Source organism: Oratosquilla oratoria, chromosome 4 (assembly GCF_046742065.1).
Source record: "Oratosquilla oratoria isolate Oo_2021 chromosome 4, ASM4674206v1, whole genome shotgun sequence".
Classification (NCBI taxonomy): domain Eukaryota; kingdom Metazoa; phylum Arthropoda; class Malacostraca; order Stomatopoda; family Squillidae; genus Oratosquilla; species Oratosquilla oratoria.
Window position 1 is genome coordinate 84,997,088 of NC_134780.1, and position 23,717 is coordinate 85,020,804.

The 23,717-nt window shown below is 41.9% G+C and overlaps 2 protein-coding genes across 2 annotated transcripts in view; one reads left to right on the plus strand and one right to left on the minus strand.

Moving 5' to 3' along the window:
- The window catches only part of LOC143025019 (metabotropic glutamate receptor 2-like), a 28,194-nt gene extending 14,480 nt beyond the window's left edge, over positions 1-13,714 (plus strand). Inside the window, exons 4-8 of the mRNA XM_076184625.1 lie at positions 1,421-1,540; positions 3,437-3,579; positions 4,623-5,408; positions 5,833-6,112; positions 13,340-13,714. Coding sequence (XP_076040740.1) covers positions 1,421-1,540; positions 3,437-3,579; positions 4,623-5,408; positions 5,833-6,112; positions 13,340-13,524 — 1,514 coding nt within the window. The 3' untranslated portion in view covers positions 13,525-13,714. The remainder of the gene's footprint in view (positions 1-1,420; positions 1,541-3,436; positions 3,580-4,622; positions 5,409-5,832; positions 6,113-13,339) is intronic.
- Positions 13,715-14,418: 704 nt separating this feature from the next.
- On the minus strand, positions 14,419-23,501 carry LOC143025021 (uncharacterized). Its single transcript, XM_076184627.1, has 4 exons — positions 23,399-23,501; positions 18,265-18,412; positions 17,240-17,381; positions 14,419-16,061 (listed from the first exon to the last, which is right to left on the minus strand). The coding sequence occupies exons 2-4, from the start codon at positions 18,382-18,384 to the stop codon at positions 15,544-15,546; spliced, it is 780 nt and encodes a 259-aa protein (XP_076040742.1). The 5' UTR covers positions 18,385-18,412; positions 23,399-23,501; the 3' UTR covers positions 14,419-15,543.
- Positions 23,502-23,717: the final 216 nt, after the last annotated feature.

A 23,717-nucleotide genomic window follows, 5' to 3' on the forward strand; every position in this document is an offset into this window, starting at 1 on the left:
CTACAAGAAGACCCTCTGAAGGCCCAGAAGACAGAGCTCTTGGGATCCAAGACGAGAGACCGCGTGCGTGGGGGAATCTACAAGAAGACCCTTTGGAGGCCCAGAAGACAGAGCTCTTGGGGTCCAAGACAAGAGTTCGAGTAGGGGAATCTACAAGAAGACCTCTTGGAGGCCAAGACTGGTTGAGTGGTCCCAGAGGGAAGTTTGTTGGGGACAGGTGCAGAAGGAATGCGTGCGGTGGGGACGGGGGGGGGGACAGGGAAGTACCACATAGAGAAGCATCTTAGGCTCAGGACAGGGTATCGTTTGGTTGGGGAGTCCACAGGAAAGGAGAATGCGGAGAGGGGAGATAGAAGTTCTACAAGTTAGCTTGTTATAGTTTAGGTCAAGATACATCATGGAGGGGATCCACGGGGAAGTCTCTTGGTGTCCAGGACAAGAGATCGCTTGAGGGATTCCGCAGGGAGGTCTCTTAGTGCCCAGACCCTCCCCGTTAGGTCTTGATTTCCGCTCTAAAAAATCTGTATTATTAAATTATTTTCTCAGCGTCTTTGTTGTACCTAACGTAACTCTAATATTCCCTCCACACGCATGTAGGTCGCATCCTTCGTGGCGGCCTTCCTGGGAGGAGAGTTTGACTCCGTCCTGAGTGTCCTTTCCAGCCTTTTCTTTGGTGAAATTTAGCTTGCAGGTGTGTCAATAGTACGTGGAAAGGTCTGGTTGTGAGATGGAGAGATAAGTGTTGGGGTGGGGTCGTTGAAAATTGCAAATATGTACATGCTAACAAGGACAGAGCAGTTGATTTGATTCTTTGGTATAGTACTTCTGGATTCTTCATCTTACGAGAGTTTGATGACTGGGCCTCACACTACGGTCGTCCGCAGGTGTGTGTGTGTGTGTGGGGGGGGTAAGGTGGGGCATTTGCCCCACCTAGAATTTACGGGAAAAAAAGAAATGTGCGAGTAAAATACGAAATGAATAACAAATTACATGGAAAATGCAAAATTGATAAAATACCATGTACATTTATTAACTGTTTATTACCATAAATTCCAGGGGGGGTGGCAAATGTCCCCCTTGCCCCCCCTGCGGACACCCATGCCTCACTCCCGTCCTTAGATGTTTATATAACTGTGTACCATTGTTCCTGTCTAGGTCAAGGCGAAGGTGGAAACTATCTTAACACTTTCATTTCGATGGTATTCTTTGCAGATTTTATGAAGGCCAAGGCCAGGACCCAGCGCAAAAGAGTAAAGTACTTTGTAATATCACTCCTATGGAGGACCTGATAACCTTGTATCCCTTTATTGGCTACAGCAAATCGTTGGTTTATGGCGCGCCTTCGGCTACCCGGGACGTCACTGGGTCATGACAGGTCGTTAGTGTATGTGCACTGAACGAGGTTCCTTGTCTTCTGCAGGTCTGCAGGTGCTGGACACGTGCAGCAACCCTCGTCGCAGCGTCAAGATGGCCCTCTCCTCCCTCGTGGCCGCCGGGTACGCCTCCTGCGACAGCAAGCCCCTGCTCCTCGGGTTCCTGGGTGAGTCCTTCGTCAGTAGTTGAAAGAGTGCAATATATATATATATATATATATATATATATATATATATATATGTATATACTGTATATATATATATATATATATATATATATATATATATATATATATTATATATATATATATATATATATATTAAGTCCTTTGTCAACAGTGAGTCCTTCGTCAGTAGTTGAAGATGTGCGACTAATGTCTTTTTTGAGTCCTTTGTCAACAGTGAGTCCTTCGTCAGTAGTTGAAGAAGTGCGACTATTTTTTTGAGTCCTTTGTCAACAGTGAGTCCTTCGTCAGTAGTTGAAGAAGTGCGATTATTTCTTTTGAGTCCTTTGTCAACAGTGAGTCCTTCGTCAGTAGTTGAAGAAGTGCGACTGTTTATTTTAAGTCCTTTGTCAACAGTGAGTCCTTCGTCAGGAGTTGAAGAAGTGCGACTGTTTATTTTAAGTCCTTTGTCAACAGTGAGTCCTTCGTCAGGAGTTGAAGAAGTGCGACTATCTATTTATTTATTGTTCTGAGTCCTTTGTGAACAGTGAGTCCTTCGTCAGTAGTTGAAAAAATACTATTATTTCCTTTTTTTAAGTCCCTTGTCAACAGTGAGTCCTTCGTCAGTAGTTGAAGGATTACGACTATTTCTTTTCTTTTCTTTTTTTCGAGTCCTTTGTCAACAGTGAGTCCTTCGTCAGTAGTTGAAGAAGTGCGACTATTTCTTTTAAGTCCTTTGTCAACAGTCGAAGATCTGTGACTATTTTTTGTCAGTGGTTACCAGTGGGTCCTGCTCTTGGGCGACACTATCGCACCGAAGGTTTGGAATCGTAGAAGCAGTGAAGGAAAGACTAAAGGTGGCAAAACTGATCAATAAATAGATAAATGAACTGACAAATAAAAAAACAAATGAATAAATAGATAATAAATGAATAAATAAAAAATGAAAAATTATGAAAAATATCGGCCTCGGTAAAGGAACTGCGTGACAGTCAAAGCGGTTGTTCCGCAATCTCCAATAATACTTTCACCTTATTATTTATCATTATTTATATTACTACAATATTTATCTATCTAAATATTCATTTATTTATTTATTTATCATTATTATATATTTTTTTCGCATCCGACCTGGATATGGACCAAAAGGTCTCCTGTCGGCATGCTCCCCCTTTGTAAATCCTTTGTAATTCTAAGCGAAGCAATACACTTCTTCTTCCCAGCATTCTTCGGATCAGAATCAATTAGTATTCTGTAATGGTCGGGAAGAAGTCTCCAGTTGAAGGATTACAAAGAATTACAAAGGCGGAGCATGTCGACAGGAAACCTTTTGCTCCGTAATTAGGTCGGATACGAAAAAAATTATAATAATGATAAATAAATAAAAAAATGAGAAAATCGATAGGTATAATTAAATAATAAACAAATAGGTAAATCGTAAATAATAATAGATTGACAGATAACCAAAAGTAAATGATAATCAAGCCAATGATAATACACAGACAAATAATAACAAACAAATAAACAAATATTATAGAATAGATATCAAAGAAGAGTACTAATCGCCTTAAGCTTCTGTACCTCCTTCCCGATGGCTTCTTTAAAGTCTCCCCTTAACCACCTCCGTAACTACACCTTTTCGGTGTAACTTTGTCGTGGTGCTTCTTAACGTGGTAAATTCGTTTTTTTTTCATTGATGCCTTGTTCTTTTGAGGTGTTTTAAACCAAGGTTTTATTTTTCTTTCAGCTGAAGGGGAGTTTGTTTTTCAAATTATAAAATTTGTATATCACCACAGGGGGAACATCAGTGGTTAGGTGTGGCATGGCCAAAAAAAGCTTGTAGAGGTAGAAGCCCTGGTTGTCTGTGATGATGTAGTGATACTTCCTCGTCTTGCGCAGGCCCTGGTGACGCAGACTCTGCGCAGGCGGTGGGCCGTGCCACGCGAGCACTGCGCATGCCCGTAGTCAGTTACTCCCCTCACCCCGCCGACCTGGCCAACGTCGTCCGTCTCTACAACCCCATCGGCGATAATCAGGTCAAGGTGAGTGGGTGGGTCATTGGGCCACGAGGTTTGGAACTGGAGTGGGTAAGGGAGTTAGGCTAGTTGGTGAGTGAGTAAGTGGGTGATGAGGCGAGGTTTGGAAGTAGAGTGGGTAAGGGAGTTAGCCTGGGTGGTGAGTGGGCGGGTGATGAGGCAAGATTGGGATTGGAATAGAGGGAGTGGCTGGCTCAGCGAGGGACGTCGTTAGGCAGAGGAGAGGTAAGGAATGAGCGAGGGAAGGGACGTGGAGAGTAAGATGGCGTTATAGGAGTGGGAGTGTGTGTCAAGGTGAGTAATTAGCTGAGAGGAGTTAAAACGAAGTGGAGTCGGAAGCGTGATAGGAGTAAAGGGGAGCAGTGGGAGAGGTGTAGGGAGTAGGAGGGGAGTGGTGAGAAAGTAGTTTGGTGCAGGGAGTTTTGGAGGAGAGTGAAAGTGAAGCGGGGGGGGGGCTAAAGGTGAGAGTAATGAGAAGGATTTGGGGGAAGAGGAGAACGAAGGGGAAGGAAGGAGGGTGAGAGTGAGGATGGGGAGTTCGTCCGGGTGAATGGTTATCTGAAGTGAATTGGAATGGAGTGAGGGTAGAGGTTGAGGGAGGAGTGGATAGAAGTGCATCAGCTGGGGAAGTAGGCTGAAAGTAGGGATAGTAAATGAGGACAGTGAGAGGAGGAGTGAAGAGACTATATGGGAATCGAGGGGAGAGAAAAGAGAGTAGACATGGTGAGTGGGGATTGGGGCAGTGGGCTGTGGGGATGGGGAGTGGGAGAGGGGAGTGGGCAACCCCCTGTGAATGGGGAGCTAGTTAGTGATTTAGGCCTTTCAATGCCTTTAGCGACTTTGGAATTAGTTCTCACTATTGCGACTAAATTCATGAGCTCCTTTAGCCGCTATCATTTACAACAGTCGGATATGATTAACAAATGGTATAAAAACAAACAGAAAATGGTCAGCACAGCTAATAATAGTTAAATATAAAGTAAGGCCTCTCTATTACTTCAGTAACGTGACGGAGGCCCTGGTTCCTCCTCATCCTATTCTTCTTTCAGGCCGCAGTTCGAGCCATCGAAATCCTCGGGCTCACCGCCGTCAGCGTTGTTCACACGGACGACCCGGAGGGCCGCGCCCTTGCTTCGCTCTTCTCCACGGCCGCGAGCGAAAGCTACGTCTGCATGTCTCTGGTTTACGAGGCCCCTAAGACGGGGTCCCTCAACGCCCTTCAAAACACCCTCAGGGACGAAGGCGATGGGGTTGTGGTCATTCTTGGCACGACAGAGGGGGCTGCAAGGCTGGCCAAGGAACTAGGGAAAGCCAGCGGGGCAGCAGAGTTCCTCATTATGGTGGACAATGCTGGGCCTGTTCCCTCGTCTCTCCTGGCGCAGGTGACCGCCCCCACGCTCGTTCTTCGGCGGGAGGTGGTCCCAATGCCAGAGTACGACGCCTTCCTGACGAGGGACCTCGGTCCCCAGACAGATCTCCGGCGGGAGTATTTGGCGGCTGTCTTCGAGTGTGACGCTGACGAATGCCACAATGTGGAGGTAGACAGTGAGGCTGTCCTTTCACAGGATAACTCGGTGCCTTCGACTGTCTCCGCCGTGCTCCTGTACGCCAAGGCTCTCCAGAACGCTCACAAGCGGTACTGCGGCGATATCTACGGCGTGTGTGGGCCTCTGAAGCTCATCAGTGCCACTGAATGGCTCAACGAGATGGGCAATGCCAGCCTCGTTGTGGGCGATGAGCTGTTCCCGTCCCTCAAGGGCACCGTCGTAGCACAGAACCAGGACATGAGCCCCGCCTTTACCCTCACCCACTGGGACCGCGGAAACTGGACGAAGGTAAGAAGAATTTTATTTTTTGTTCCCTTCAGGAGAGCTTATGAGCTCATTCGTGGGAAGCGAACGGAATCAGACATTAACAGCAACTGAACACAAACAACCCACTAGAATCAGGGTTTTACCTATCTCTGTTCGCCCATCCTCGTGATATGAAGTGATTTGTCCTATTTCTCTGCCCAGATCAATCGATTCAGCTCTGTCTGGCTCCCTCGGTAAGTGTTCTTTTTCTTCTCACATGTCACTTTTCCCCTTTCTATCCATTATCTTTCCTTCTATCTATCCTTTTTATTTCAAATGTCCTTTTCTCTTAGGCCTGTACTTTCCCCTCACTCTCTGTCCTGTTCTTTTCCCCCTCACATGCCCGTGTTATCACTCACTCTATCCTTTTTTTCCTTCCCTCTGACGACCGATCTTCATCTTCCAGGTCGGGAAGATCAACGGGGACGTGACCGATCTTGCCTACGTCAAGCTCCCCTCTATGCGGTGCAGTTACCAGTGCGGATGCCAGGGCACCGACGAAACCTACAGCTCAGACTCCTCCTCCTCTTCCTCCACTACCACCACCACCACCACTACCACCACCCTCCCCCCGACACAACCTCCGACCACAACCTTCACCTTCCCCCACGGAGGAGACTCGACGCCATTCGAAAAGGTCGTCCCGCCGGGGAACATCGTCCGCACGACGACGACCCAGGACTCAGGTGCGCAAGTCTTAACAGCCCTGGTCTCGTTCTTCTCAGTAATCGCTCTCACCCTCATCTGCTTCTTCGGCTCCGTGGTCGTCAACAAGATGCGGTGGAAAAGAAGCCAGTCCCTGCACACTCGAGACACGAACTCCGTCGACACATACGGGTCCTCCCTCTCTCTCTAAGATAACGACTTGTCGTTAAAGAGAGAGGGAGGTCATGAGGCAGGGGGAGGGAGTGTAGTCCTATCGTGATGTGGCTGGCTGGCTGTTTTTGGGGTGGGGGGGATACTTGTTTTCTGATAGTTGAGGTAGTGTTCGTGGTTTTTAAAAATGCGAAGAGTGATATTGCTGTTAGATCCGATAATTAGTCTTGTTCTAGTTAGGGCTCTTGTATGTTACACTCCGCATATATAATATATATATATATATATATATATATATATATATATATATATATGTATATATATGTATATATATATATATATACACACACACATATATATGTATATGTTTGAGTAGCGCGGCAAGATATTTTCCTTAAGGCATATTGAATTACATGTGACAGCAAATTTGGCTCTGATGAGTTTTTTATAAAAAAAATCAAGTCCTATGAAGATATCTCTAGCATGGAGAGGCAAAGAAAAACTAAATAACAGGCAGAAGCCATCTAATGGTTGGGACAAGTAACAAGACGTCTCACTAATCGAATTTAGGATCTTCATTTATAACAGATACAGAGAAAGTAATATTATAAAGGCAGAAAGTAAAGACTGGGAGAAGGTACATATCAATCCTGGGAGAGATCACATAGTGGGTGACCGTTACTGTGGTCTAGAACTGGGAGAGGTTACATATGGACACTGGTAAAGGTAACACGTCAATAATGGGAGAGAGTATATGTGAACATTGGGAAAGGGTGCTGCAGTTGACCATTACCATGGCCTGAGCGTCTGTCTCGGCCGAAGTGTCTGCTCTTGACGGGGCTGGCTTGTATTGTTGTTAGGGCGTCTGGTTTCTGAAGGGTTTGAGGTTGGGAAGGATGGTGGGGGCTTCCTGCTGGGTGTTCATTGGGAGCTGGCTGTACTTGATATGATGGGCTTCAAGGGGGCGAGGTGGTGCCTGTCACTTTGTCTATAATTTTGGTATTGATCTCTAAAATGGATCTGGTGATTGGGGTGGGTGTTGTGGATCTCCTGGGAATGCCGTTCAGGGCCTTCAGTGTTGAGGTGGTAGGTCAGACGTCTAGAAAGGCAAGTAGTGGTTAGTCCCATGTACGAATCTTCGGGTGTGTATATATATATATATATATATATATATATATATATATATATATATATATATATGTATGTATATATATATATACTCCTCTTACTCCTTTGGCTCTGTCCACTTGTTGACCAACGGTCGCTCGTGACAGGACTCTCCATCCCTCTATATCTTACTCTAGTTGGATCCGTTCCTTCCGGATTCCTCCACTGATGCTCACGGCCTCCTACAAACGTCTCCAATGTTTCCTCGTCCGACCCAAAGGTCTCTATCCATTGACCTCTCCCATAAATATCTCCTCTTTGATCTCGTCTTGATTCATTCGTGTCATGTGTCCTGCCCACCGGATTCTTCTCTGTCTTATCACATCGCTTATGTTGTGCTGTTCAGCAATATCTCTGAGTTCTCTGTTGTGTCGTCTAGTCATTTGAGTCTGAACCAAAGACAGGACCTGCAGCTGTTCTTAAGATCTTTTTCTCGAAATCTTCAATACATATACAGACATTCCTCTATGTCGGATTACCTTGTTTTTAATTCTAATGGTTCCTCGTCCCAAAGTCAAAATGTTTTTTGGTCAATAACTTCTCGGCTCATCGCTACTCAAAAGAAGATTGCTGATAACTTTTATGGTCAAATATCCTTCGTTTCAGCTAATGTTCTGCTTAAATCTCCCCTTCACTTCCCCTTTGGATCTACCTTTTCAAGGTAATATTGTCTACGAGAAGAGAAGCGGTGGTTATCTGCGACGACTTACCAATGCAGAATCGAAAATAGTTATCTCGTGGCGGTCAGATTTAGAGTCTGTGTACGCCGTGGTACTTTACCGTTTTCTTTTCTCAGGTCAAAGAAAACGAGCTAAAAAAATCCTCCAGTTGTCTTGCGTTCCTCTTCTCTTCTATATATTACCTTCCTTCTGAACTCGAAACTTTCCCTTTTTTGTTTTCTCTTTTATATCTCCACTTCCATATACCCTTGCCTTCACCCTGTGATCTCATTTTCTCTTGAAGAAATCACCAATACAGACTTTGTTTATGCCGGCCTGGCCTCCCATTTACACTCCTGCCTGCCACTTTTGGGTAAAACACTCTCTTCATCAGCTTATATTTATTATTCTCTCCCTGTGGACGAACCTCTCTCAAAAAAGCACTATTCATACCAAGTTCATGTTCACTTTATATTTTTATATCTCGTATATTTGACAATCATTTGTCATTCTCATCTTTATTACCATCAATCATAATGATTACGATGATTATTGTTGTTCTACCACTGATATTATTATCACTAATAGTGTTGTAAGTCATTACTTCCATGGAAATCTATATTATTACTATCATTATCATTTCTATAATAATTTCTATTAATTTGTCGATTCTTGCTGTGGAAGAGCTGTGGCTTCCTGCATTGCTTTTGACCCAGGCAGTGTATCAGGAGTCAGGGCGATCCTTCTTTACTCCCGAGGTGTTGAGATAGGAAGTTTTCTATTCAGAATATTATGAGTTGGCCGAACTATGGCCACCAGCTTTGTTATCAATAACCAAGAAGGGAAGAAAGTCTAAGGATGCGGCCCACCACTTTTTATTTTATTTTATTTTATCCTTATCTTTTATTTTGTTTTTTTTTCGACTTGGAGAAAATATCGTGGACTGAAAATGATTCCCCGATGTACGCCACTTCTCCTCGTCGTAGTCTTTGACTCAGCCTCGAGTACTCTATCCATGATGGTGGCGTTGCTCAATGGCCGAGAGTTGGATTTGCATTGCAGGGGCCCGAATTCGCGCCCAGTTTACCCTTACCATTGACTGGTCAGCCGCCTGTCCGCATTATCGTGTGGTCAAGTACATACGCGTCTCTGGAAGACATGAACCTACTCTATCTAGCATGGGTGGTCGAATTTGACTTTTTAATTTGTGCAGGCTGAGACATATGGGTTTTTGTATTCTGACAGATGATTCAAAACACTCGTTTGGTCGAGAGAGCGGATGATGTAAATACTGCTTTAGTTTAGCTGAGCATGAGCTAGTGTTGATTCACTTAGACATGGTCACACACTAGATTATTTTCTGGATAATGCCAACCTATTCCACTGCGGTGGTGGGTGATAATAGACTCAAGTGTGACCTCTGTCGACTGGGACCCTATTAGTGGAATGAAATATATTTGGCGCTTTCGTCACTTCTCTGTATTTGCGAAGTTACGCCCACAAAGGTCAGAAAAAATGTGCTTGTTTGTTTTCACTAATGAATTTTTATTCAGTTATCTATCTCTCATGCAAAAAATCATTCATTAAAGTAAAATCTTTCAAATCATCAAACTCGGACGTCGCGAAGTTTGGATGCGGTGGACTCACATTTGAGGGACCCGGGATCGAAACTTCGCGACGGAAGAGTCCGATTACCTCTTTATGGAACAAAAGGTCTCTTGTAATCTTGCACACATGCTGTCGGTGTTGCTGGCAATGAAAATACAAGAAAACAATAATTTTTGTATTATTATTCCCTTCATATAGAGACCTGTGAACCAGCAATATCAAGAGACCTGCAGCAATCTTTATATAAAACAATGTGCTTGCCTTGCCACCATCACTAATGACAGCTTTTGTGCAAGATGTCTGTAATATTTGCAGTGACATTGACAGGACATGCGATCTCAGTCTTGCTATGCGGTTTATAGTGATCGTAGATAGTATATATATTTTTTACACTAACTTAACGAGACTTAATAGGTTTTAGAAAAGAATATGTCTGGGTGGCTTCCTCGGTAAAATGAGCACATGAACACTAAGTTACAATTATTGAAAAAATATATATATTTCACAAATTTTGAGAAATATAAACATTTAATCTTCAAGAACTTAGTGTTCCAGTTGGGATTTTTTTTTTTAGCTAACACTAGGCAATTGTACTTAGCTGAGCAGTGGACGAATCGAGTCCCTCCTGACGTGAACTGGATTAGAGCATGGATTAGTGACAGAAAACTGCAGGGTCCGTTAACGGTATGAGGTCCAAATGGGATAGTGTTACTAGTGGAGTGCCCCAGGGCTCGAGTTTGGGTCCTTTATTGTTCATTATGTATATAAACGACTTAGACAATGGGATTAATATCGATGTTTGTAAGCTTGCGGATGACATTTAGACAGAACGCCATAATAAGTCGGGGGAAGATGCTGGGATACTGCAGGAGATTCCTAATAAATTGTTTGCATGGTCGGAGAAATGGCAAATGAATTTCAATACATCAAAGTGTACTGTGTTAAACATAGGTATACGCTACCTAGCTAACAGATATAGCTTAGATAACGTCATATAAAAGAAAATAGAATATGAAAAAGACTTAGGATTGTTAGTAAGTCCTGACCTTTAATCCAGGAAACAGTGCATATATAACATGGATAATAGAGCATTAAGATTTATTGCTTGGACGCTTACAAGCAATCGTGAAGAGGTAATCATTAAACTCTTTCTGGCGATAGTTAGATCCATCCTTGACTATGCTGAAGAATTTTAGTTTCCATTCTATAGAATGGATATTAATTCATTAGAATCAGTACAGAGGACAACGACCAAAGTGATACAAAGGCTTAGAAATTAACCGTAGGAAGACAGGCTTAGCCACCTTAACTTACACTCTCTGGAAAGCCGAAGAGTGCGGGGGTGATCTAATAGAGGTATTCAAATGTGTTGAGGGATTTAACAAGGGTGACGCAGGCAATGTCATTATACTAAGACAGTAGGTCAGGACTCGTAGTAATGGGTTTGAATTGAACAAATTTAGATTTAAGAGAGAAAGATGCAAGAAATGGTTTACCAAGAGAGTCCCTAACGTCTTAGTAACCATGTAGTGAACGCTGGAACAATTGGTTGTTTTAAAAGAAGATTAGATGACTTTATGGGTAGGAATGACAGGTTGTAAGGTACATGGAACTACCTAGTGTAGGCCTTATGACCTTTTGCAGCCTCCCTTATTCTTATGATCTTGTGATATTATGTGTACTCCTTACAAGGTCGAATAAATCATTTGTATAGGATCAGAAATTGAGATGAAAGTAACAAACATCCGGTTTTACTAAAACTGATTTAATGCCATTCGAGCTGCAAGGTTTTGATACACATTTACCAGGAAAGGATAAATTAATAGTATTTAAAGTGTAAGAAGAGGAAACTAAGTGCCGTCGAAGAAGAGGGAATAGTATTCTTCTGCAAGTTCGGGGCTCAGTATAGGAAGGATGCCTGGAAAGTGACGTGGAAAATTGGGAGTTCCTAAAAATGTTTGCCAGTCTCATAGATACAATTATTACCTATATCATTGGCTAGATCTCATTATTTTGAGTATTTTGAACCCCATATATAAGTGCCACAAATTAATAATAATGTCAGTAGTATTTTTTAGAAACTTAGTGTTTTCTTGGGAGGGGGAATGGGGCTACGGTGTTGGGGGGGGGGATCCGCACGTCTACTAGGTTAGGAAATGTCTTTCTAATTATCAGGTTAGGTTAGGTTAGGTTAGGTTAAGTTAGGTTAGGTTTAGCTTGCTTTAGGTGTGGATGTACTACTCTGCACCGCAATCCCAGTAAAAAAAAAAAGAAAAAAAAAAGAAATGCTATTGACGGTACATATCTGTGGGGTTCAAAATATTCAGATTAATAAGACCTATTATCTTGTATAAGCAGAAAAATTATATGGTGATAGTTAGAGGATTGAGATTGATCTACTTTCTCTGGAACAATTTGAATGTAGACGTATTCGCAATAAGAGGATTAATGTCAAATTGAGAGACAAAAATGAACGACGTTCGCTTAGACAGGTCACCAGCACGGGGTCGCTTTTTTTTTCTTTTTTAAGAACTGAAGAGGGGGACTCCATTCAAACTGTAAACCTTCTTAATGTCAGGACCAAATAAATAAAAATAATCTTGAAGAATTTTTGAAACAAGGTCGGAGAGTGGAAGTGGGAAGAATTTCGCTCAAATTGCCATCCAAATTGAAGAGTTTTCGGCATTTTTTTTTTTTGTGTGGAAGTTTTGTTTTAGGGAAAGAGACTGCAACAGTACCGTCCCTGAGGAAGAGAAGAGATATTGTGAAAGATGTAAAGTTGTTAGTATTGTTAGCTATGTATCCTTATTCGCTGAGGAGGTAGGAAATACCAAGTTCTTACAGTTAATGATATATGAATATTTGGTTTGCTGGAATACAACATTTTGTACATTTTCTCACAATGCCTAGCAGAAGTGAATGTTTTATGATTCAGAATGGAGATGATATTAATCACATCCTCAATAGCAAATCATAAGGCTGCCAAAGCAGACTGAATAATTAGACGAATATACAGGAAAGAGAGCTGTGATGAATGGTGTATTTTTAATGTAAAATGTGTTTTAGAGAACATGTCGAATTAATCTTTCCGTCAAAGGGAAAACAAGATATTATGTAGGACATTTCGTGCTTTGACACAACAGATAAATGTACTGGGAGATCCCGCTCTCCTTGTCCTGTTTCTGTTTCCTCTAGAGTCGTTCTAGTGCGAGTCCCGCCCACAAGAGCATCATACAGCATCTGCAGACACAAACGAGAATATCGTTTTCCTTGACGGTCTCACCACATTCGTCTCCAGAGAACAAAACCAACAAAGCTTTCGTGTTTATCTTCTGCAAAGGCGAGGAGAGAGAGTCTGTCACCGATCGAATGTTCTCGTTTGTGTCTGCAGACACTGTTTATGCCCACAGTAGTTCTCAACCTGTTTTAATGAGTCCTCGTGGGCTATAGTGGTTCACAACTAGGGTCATAAAACAAACTAGTGATATTTTGTGGATGCACTAGGGTTTCCTTCACTAGTTGTGGGGTTTCTGGGAGGCTAGTGAACAGCAATTCATAAGTACGGGGTACATAAGGAAAGAGGCTGAGAACCCCGGGTCTATGGTGTTCCTGCGGGCGGGTCCTTAGGAATCTCACCTCCTGACTCTTGTCTCCTCTTCCCAGGGGACTATGGCTACGGATGGAACTGGAGCGTCCCCGACTTCGACGATTACAGTTTCGACCCTCAGCGGATGTCCAAGACAGAGTTTATCCTCTTCATGACTGGGTTCACAATCGTGGCCCTCCTCGTCTTCATCACGATGCTCACCTGTCTCTACAAACTCCAGAGACCGCCTCCACGTTCGTGAGATGTCCTCCACACCCACAACAACAAAGACTCTTCCTCGCTCGTCCCCGCCCTCCCATCCCCTCCTCTTCTTTCCTAAAACCGAAACGTTATTTATATTTTTGGATCTGTCAGTAGATGTTGACTGCAACTGCTAGTTATATATTGTTGTAACTGTTCAATAAACTTACGAGAGGTAAGATAGACACTCCCTTCCATGTATTGATACCCTTTAGAGGATGAACGAAATGGGACAGATACCTGGGTTCCAGATGGATATTTTTAGAGTTGATGATGAAGATGTTTTTATAGATTAAGACATTTGGTCTCCGATTAAGGATGATTAATATATATATATGAATATATAAATGAACATATATAAAGATATACATGTACATGTACATATATATATATACAAATATATATATACATACATATATATATATATACATATATATATATGTATGTATATATATATGTATATATATGTATGTATATATATATATATATATAAGCATAAACATAAATAAGAATATAGATGAAGATATAATTAGAAAACTAATACTAAATATGAATATAAATGTATATATAGATATAGATATAAACATATACGAGTAAATATAAATATAAACATGAATTTGATGAAATATAAATATAGATATGAATATAAATATAAATATAAATATAAACATGAATTTGATGAAATATAGATATAAACATAAATATAAATATAAATATAGATATAAATATAAATATAAATATAAATATAGATATAAATATAAATATAAATATAAATATAAATATAAATATAAATATAAATATAAATATAAATATAAATATAAATATAAATAAAGATATAAATTCTTGGGAAAAGAAGAGTTACACTCAAAGAGAGAGTGAAGGACAGTACTGAGGTAAAACATAATGAAGGGATAGTCATAATACAAAAGTATCATCATTCATCTTGAAGTAGAGATTTTACTGTAACATAGACAAAATTATGTGTAGTTCCAGGCTATAGGGGGACCCTAAAACAGTTCCTAAAGCATTGGCTGCATGCTACGATGCAACACTGCACAATAACATGGAGTCATTATCCTAGTAGGGTACACACCAGACCTATATATAGAGTTAAATAGAGTCAGGATCGAATTTGCTGGTCAACTTTCTAATATATCAGGTAGAACCCCATCAGGCTCGGACGCCTTACCTTTGAGCTTACCGATCTGATCATGCAATCTCTGCAAAGCAGTAGATAATCCAAATTTGGTACTAGTATATATTTATACAAATCATCACCATTAACTTCCTCAACATCAGGAAGTTTGAGCTCTATTCAAAATGCTCTTTGATCGCAAGATCCGTAGGGGTTCGAGTGAATTACTTCCCCAGGCCAGTTGATGGCCCACCAAATCTGGGATTGATCAACCATCCCACCTGTTAGTAAACCCACCATAGGCGGGGGCGTGGTCACCTTCCCCAGTTGTACGTTCACACTCGTGCATACATTATGGTGCAGACATTATTAGCCAGATTTAGATTTAAGAAGGAAATAGGCAAGTAATCATGTCGTGAGCGCTGAAACTATCAGTTGTTTTAAGAAACGGTTAGGCAAGTTTAAGGATGGGGATGACAGGTGGTGATGGATACGGAGCTGCCTAGTGTAGGCCTTATGATCTCTTGCAGTCTCCTTCATTCTTATGTTCTTATGTTCTTATATCATTACTACCATCCGACAATGGCGGATCATGCCTGGGCGATACACCCCAAAATTTAATCTACATTAGAATCTCCAAATTCTATTTGTTTTGCAACCAGGATATTTTGTTCTTTTAAGTCTAAAACATCATGGCCTTATAAAATTAGAAGTATAGATTTATAGACGATCCATATTCACGCATGGAGGCTGTGATATCACTTATTTGGGGTAGCAGCCTGAAGGCATCGATATGTCCTGATTTACGTGGAAACTAGTAATTAAGTCAAGAGTATCATGCATATACCTCCTCGTGGAACTCCTTCTCTTCGGCATCAGAGCAGCTCACGGTGGGAGTACCTGGACCTCACAGAGACTGAGAGCCACACCGCCGAAGGCCTGCAAAGACACGAAGCGTCCGGTGACCGGGGACTCCCCGGCGAGGGTGACAATGACACCCTCAGTGGCACTCCCGTTGTAATACGCCAGAGGCTCGTAGCTCCTGAAGTCCCCTGCCTTAGCTTGGTTGCCCACTTTGACCTCGACGTTCGTGAAGAACTCGTTAATCGAGTCCCGAACTCTGACCCTGACGGAGCCGATCAAGAAGCTCTCTCCGAGGTCGGCGAGCCACCAGCCTTTGGGTTCTTTCTCTGAAGAGAAGCAGGACCCGGCGAGCCGCTTGCAGTAGTAATCGTCGACGGCGTTCTCCTTCGCCAGGTTGCTGACGGTCGGGGACGAGGACATGGTGCCACGGATTTGAAGGGTCCTCGAACGGGGCCAGTCCGAGTAGCACTTGAGGTCCATGGAGACCAAGGAGGAGGCCGTCTTCCCCACTGTGGCTGCATACAGGTGGCACTCCGCATCTGCAAGGAAGAACACAAACTTAAGATGATTTTTTTGGGGGTTCCTTAAACATTCAAAACTCAAATATTCTCTAGGATGGATAAAGCTGTCTGACGTTAGGCAGTATAAAATTCTTACAGTGGATTTTATTTCACCACTTCTCTCATCATGGGCAATATCTCACAGAAAAGGTGGAATCAAAGAGATGGTTCAGAAGAGATTTATGGAAGGTAGTAGAACTGAAGGGTAGAAAACTTAAGAGTGACCAACATTTCTTCATATCCTTAAATTTTAACTTCGGTGATGACGTCATCGTCCCACCCAGTATTTTCCAGAACCCGGCAAAAAGCTGACACAGGTGATGGTTTGCGTAAAGGAGGGGAACATCATTCATGCTCCCGAAAGGAAAGCGTCTAAAAAAAAAAAAAAAAAAAAAAAAAAATCATTTGGGGGCCAACATTACAAAGGATTTTTCAAAAGAGAGGCTAAAAAAGTACTCTCTGTAATAGATTAAAGACGCTGCGCATAAAGGTATTTTTCGACCTTTATGCCACAACTGAAAGAGCCTCAGTAAATGATAAAATCACAAAATTCCATCAAAAGGGTTAGGAAAGAACTTAAAAAAAAAAAAAAAAAGATTGAGAGAAAAAGACCCGAAGTTACGCTTCTTTTAATTTGATATGGGCGATGACTAAAAATATAAAGGTAACTTTCTGAATGGGTGTTCTTTTTAAAAACAGTAAAGGCAAGCTTATTCCCATTCCTTATGATTAAGGTATCTGAAAAGGGAATCTTTCCATCTTTCTTTCATTCAACTTTGAATTTGATATTAGTCGCTAACTAATTAAGTTTATCAAGAAAAAATCAAAGTGACCCCAACTTAATCAGTTAGCACTCAGGTTAATGAGGGACACTCATGTCAATTCCCAGCGTACACTACGGATATTGTCGTAGACCGCACGCTAAAGTAGCACTTTATGGCCTCCCACACAGAGATGTTGTCGAATTGCATAGCTCCACATAAAGATATTGTCAAAATGCACAACTCGAATGGAGAAACAGGCAGTCTTATCAGACCATCCGATCAGGGCCGATGATTTTCGAGTTATTTGTATATTTGCTGTACATTTGATATATTCACAAATTCAAGTACAACGACCCATTTCAATTGAATCACAAACTTTATTATAAATTGTACCTTTGAAGCAGAAGCCATGGCAGGAGGGTCTGTTGAGGCAGAGGGTGCCACAGAGGAGGCGATTGGCTCGTCGCTGTCCCAACAGTTGGACTTTCTCTAGGAGACAGTTTGCCGTCTCTCGCTCCTTCATAAGACTTGGCACCTGCAAGACATGTAGACATGTGAACACACGCGCGTGCGGATGCACACAAACACACACACATACACGGCTCGGTGGCGGAGTGGTAAAGCACTGGACTCACAAGCCAGAGAACCGGGGTTCGATTCCCCGGCCGGGCGGAGATAAGTTGGGTTTGTCTCCTTTCACGTGTAACCCCTGTTCACCTAGCAGTGAGTAGGTACGGGACGTTAGTCAAGGAGTTGAGACCTTGCTGTCCCGGTGCGTGGTGTGTGAGTGGTCTCAGACCTACCCAGAGATCGGCAAATAATGAGCTCTGAGCTCACTGCCGTAGGGTGGAGTCTGGCAGTAACCACAGAGAGAGCAGTAGATCAGAGGTGAAAACACACACACACACACACACACACACACACACACACACACACACACACACACACACACACACACACACACACACACACACACACACACACACACACACACACACACACACACACACACGCACACACACGTGCATGTATGTGTATGTATGTTTTACATTGATAATACATGCTGACAGGAGACTCTTTTGTCCATGTGTATATACACTTTTTTGAACCTACCTAGAAAAAAGATGAAGTAGGACACTTGTGCTGAAATGGTTTATTGTCTGTCTTATCTCTGAGAGGGCTGATATATTTTGATTATTACTATCCCTTTCTTCTGCCACTATCCTCCTTAAGTGTTTCCTTCACTTCTGTGACAACATTACTTCGATGCAATATTATCCCAAGGATTGAAAGGCTGGTAGTTTGAAAAGCTACTATACCTCTGTTCTGCAATTAGTTTACTTAAATTTTTCCCCATACCGCCAGCGACTCTATTCCCAGTGATAGAGACGCCGATTATCACTGATAAGTTACAGTACCTCTGTGAAGAGCTCGACGCGAGGAGTGCCAGAAACGGCACTCAAGACAAGGGCCAGAAGGACGGTCGTGGCACTACGCTGGAAGCGGACTCTTCCGCCTGGTCGGACAATAGCTCCCATCGCCTTCCCTCTTCGGGCTCCTCGGTCTCTATAGGAAAAGGGACCAAGTGTCTGCTTCACCTTCTTAAGGTTCTAAATTCTATGAAAATGTGATGTAGGTTTTGGGGTCTCTGAAACAACAGGGAAGCTTCAGAGGGATCTGATATTATAAGTGGGCTTCGGTGACACAAATCTTCTTATTACCACCAAACTGGCATGTAATTAGATCATGCTTGATTTTTGGTACACTTAAGACCGAGCGAAAGGGCTTGTTTTTCAGTGTCATTGCCCCGGAGAAAACCAATTTCACCACCAAACTTAATAGGCTGAATATGGTAGACAGGGATATTCAGTTCACAGTAGAAGACGAGGTGGATCAAAAGTTACCTTTCTTGGATGTATTAATTTGGAGGAAGGAGAACGGCACGGTGGGTTTCTCGGTTCACAGAAAAGCTACAAACAAAAATGACCTCATCCACTACTTTTCGGCACATAGTGAAAGGATAAAGAGAGGAGTAATAATTGGATTTTTTTCTCAGAGCGTTCCGGGTATGTAGTGAAGAACATATTGATAGAGAAATCAAATATATTTTTAAAGTGTTCTCAGGACTAAAATATCCAGAAGGGTTACTCCATAGTTTGAAGAAAATAGCGCTTAAATTAATGGAAAAGAGAAATGATGAGATAAAGGAGAATAAGGAAGGTGGCTTCATTGTAGTTCCCAACTCCAAGCACACAGAAGAGTTAGGACATTTGCTCCGCAGAGCAGGGCTGAAGATCGCCAGTACATCTAGTACGAAGATAGGTGAAGTAGTGAGAAGTAAGAATAGAAATGAACATAATAACAACAGCATGGTTTACAGAATCCCATGTGGTGGCTGTGATCTAAACTACTTTGGGGAGACAGGAGACAGGCATACACAAGCGGACATATGAGCACAAGAGCGACCTGAGGGCCCACCGAACATCAAACGCCCTGGTGGTTCATGCGGAGGAATACGGACATTTACGTAACTGGGACGGAGTGGAAATATTAAAACAAGGGTTAGAGAAGAAAAAAAGAAAAATAGTAGAGGCAGCTTTTATAGCATCCCAGCCCTGCTGTAACCATCGTGATGGTTTTATTAAGCTGTCCAAAACGTCCGGCTGGATGATCTTACAGGAGCTGAAGGGTACGAGAGGGAGGGAGGGGGTGGGTTAAGGAAGGAACACGGAATGGTGTAAGATATATAACTGTTGATTTCCCGATCATGTTTGTACACTCTGAAGAAGCTCTGTTAAGAGCGAAACGTCAGTTAATAAAACTTCAACGGTTCTCGGTGTTTATCTCACCACCCTGGCACTCATTTTGTCGTCCATTCCTCAATATACATATATATATATATATATATATATATATATATATATATATATACATATAAATAATATATATATATACATATATGTGTGGCGATTGGTTTGACACCACCAAAACCATCACCACTAGTTGATACTAGACAGTGATACTAGTCGATACTAGTTTTCGTCATCGCATCGTGCGCTGGGCATGACGCATTGCGCACTGGGCCTTTCTCGAGTAAAAACACTCTCGAGCCAGATACTGTCCTGCTGATGTTGCATTTCTATAATTGACACGTGATAAGATTTGAACGAGGTTGATGTGGATTTGGTAAGATATTTACAATATACTGTATTGATTATAATGGATATATACAATGATTTGATGAAGATTAAGAATATTATGTACAGTTAAGATATATACAATTAGGGGACACTATAGCAGTTGTGGCGTGTTGCCACAGATCTGGCCGGGTGCTGAGACAATTCTGCAGCGGCCTTGTCATCACCCTTGACCAGAGTCGCCCGGTTTGTGGGAAAGCACCCACGCTATTCTGCTTTGGGCTACACCCGAGGCCCTGTCTCTGTCACCTCAAGGATACTTAGACTCCCACTTGAGTGCTTGTCTTTGTCGCCTTGGGGATGTATCTTCCATACTATTGACACTGAAGAATTGGACCTGCATTACCATTGAAAAAGAAAAAATATTTAATTTTTATGTACGTGTTTTTGCTGAGACATTCTGACAGGTTGACGTAAGCGGAGTAGGAAACACAGGAGTCTTAGTCTTGAGTTTATTCCTGACTAGTTTCGCAGGTATGCTTTTTCAAAGATTCCTTTGAAAAAGCATACCTGCGAAACTAGTCAGGAATAAACTCAAGACTAAGACTCCTGTGTTTTCTACTCCGCTTACGTATGTACTTTTATATATACATTTTGTCTTAAAGATATATTTTTGTCGGAGGTGTTCACCACTCTGGGCCCATCGTTCCCATGGCCGGTTGATCTCCACTTTGTGGACTTCTATCCTCTCTGATTTCGAGGCCCCAAGACTGTTTTTCCCCCTTCAGTCTTGTTTTGTGTGTTGTGTGTGCTGGGTCGTTAAAGGCTGTGACATTTGTCATAGCGTGTGGGGATACACGCTTCTTTGGAGGGGGCTATGTGGTGATTGGTTTGACGACACCACCAACACCATCACCACTAGTTGATACTAGACAGTGATACTAGTCGATACTAGTTTTCGTCATCGCATCGTGCGTTGGACATGACGCATCGCACGCTCGGCCCTTCTCGAGTAAAAACACTCTCGAGCCAGATACTGTCTTGCTGATGTTGCATTTCTGTAATGGACACGTGATAAGATGTTTACGAAAAGGCATGTGTTCCCATTGGTCGTTTGTAGAAATCAGAGAGCATCTTAACCAATCATAATTAGTTGTAGGAGGAGCCTATATCATTCCGAGGTTTTCTTATAGCCAGCAACAAAGTAAATTTCAGTCTTCAGTCTTCTCTCTTAAGAAGTTAAAACAGTGTCAAATTCAGGCATATCTGGAACCAAGTTATTGTTGATTAGTCTATTTGTGAATCGAGTAGTTCATCTTGAGCCTTGAAACTTCCTCGCAAACCAGGGAAGAGGTCTGTATCAATGAAGTCATATTCCAGCCTCGCACACCCGAACACATCACAGTCATTCACTATCTATTTTGAATAAATTGAATTAATGATATCACATAATAATAAAAGTCACATATTTAGTAAACATTAGTCTCATTCACCACCAAATATGAAGTGATAGATTCTTGTACATACGTTTGTTCGTGTTCCTTGTTATTCTAGTTATCTTGGACACAGCTACCACTTACTTATACTTATTTATATTTATTCATAAACAAGGAGTACAACATATATATATATATATATATATATATATATATATATATATATATATATATATATATATATATATATATATATATATATATATATATATATACATTGCAGTCGCGAAGCTTCGATCCTGGGACCCCATGATCAGGAGCCCCGTCTGCTACCATCTTGCCACTATAGCATCTGGGAGAATCGAAATCGGATACTAATTGTATACTGGGAAGGTGGGCATCGACTGAAATCTACATTTTACACAATCCCTAACTCCACCAGGTTTTTAAGAATGAAAAGGTAATCATACACAGTGTGCATGTTTTATGTGTTTCTTATTCTTGTATATATATTAATCTATTTTCTTTACTTTTGCACATTATTTTACTTATTCTAGATTACACTGATAATTTTTCATAGCATTTTGCTAATCTGCTTAAATCTTTTGATTGTTCATTTCTTTTGAGTAATTATCTGTTATTATGCTCTATGGTGCACACTTGATTATAATAGATTTCAGTCTATGATCTATGTAGTTTATGAATACCATGGACTGATGTGTGACCAACAAAAAATGGTCCAAGAACGGAAACCTGAGGAATTCCAGTCATATCATCTTTCCAATTGGATGCATGGCCGTTCTGAGGAACGTTCTTCTTGTGATTATTCAATCCAAGGATTGAGCAGCTGTCACTACCTCTATACCTACATAAGAACATAAGAATGAAAGAGACTGCAAGAAACCATAAGGCCTACACTAGGCAGTTCCATGTCCAGTACCACCTGTCATTCCCATCCATAAAGTCGTCCAACCGTTTCTTAGAACAACTGATAGTTTCAGCTCTCACTAAATGGTTACTAAGTGTATCCCACTTGTTGACCAACGTATTAGTAAACCAGTTCTTGTCTATTTTAACTTGTACCCCCTAATTATGTATCGTTTTTCTTCAGCTTCCCTGAGACCACCACTTCATCACTGAATTATGCCTCTAAGCACCCACTAACTTCCACTAGCTTTCAGATTGTAGTTCCACCTGGGAACCTCCCCGGTCCACTAAGTGCACATGGGGCTCAGGTAGCCACGGGTTTTATCAGTTTCCAAGCAACATAATGAGTTTCTTCAACTTCCGTGCGATGTGAACTTGATAGCCTCTAGTCTAGGGTAACATCAAGATTCTCTTTTTAATGTCCAGATTATCACATTGTCGCTGTTTCTTTTTGGAATATATAATACAAAATTTGAATGAAATTCAGCTACATTTTATTTCTGAGCTACGCTCGACTATGTGTCTTCTAGTTGTCTCCATCAATTTTTCTACAACTGAGGTTAATCACATAAATCTGGATTTTCTATTTCTGTTTTTCACAACTTTTAGATACACCTCCATGAATGAACAATGTTTGCTTACTTCTGTTCTCCAGTGGTTATCAATTCCTGAAAGATAATTTCCAGTGGAATAAAAATATTATTTCTGAATTCCTTCAAAATTCTTGGATGTCAACGTTAGCCCCTGTTTTTTTTTTAGCGTTGGTCTTAGAGTATCGAGACGCTTACCACTAAATACATACATACATATACCAAAGGCTTTTTCCCCTTACACGGGGGGGTAGCCTGAGTTACCACCAAAATAAAAAATAAAAATGTGGTGCCTGACAGGAGCCCACTACATTCCCATGCGGAAGAAAAGAGTTACTGCAATAGACGAGTAACACAAAGGGATTTTCTTAATTCCGTCACCGATATTCCAAGCTTGTATCTTTACTCCGGGTACTTCAGGGCAGCTTCAGGCACGAGAAGAGGAGAACGAAGAACACTTACTTTGAGTTCGGTGATCCGAACCCGACGAGGACCTCCAGTTCGGGGAACTTGGACGTGCGGCGTCTCTGGTGGTGGTTACTTCGTGGGGAGTCAGACTTCGAATGTCACCGAAGGGGAGCTACTGCCGGAGGGAGGGGAGGAGGGAGGGAGGGAGGGAGGGAGGGAGAGAGGGAAGGGCTAGCTTAGGGCGATCCTAGGATCGCGTGCTAACCTCCAGTCAATAAGGCTGGGCAGCTTTGTCATTTCGAATTCTTCCGAAATCCTCTTCCTTACCCTCCTCCTCCCTCTCCTCCACCTCCTCCTTCTTCCCCTTCCCCAC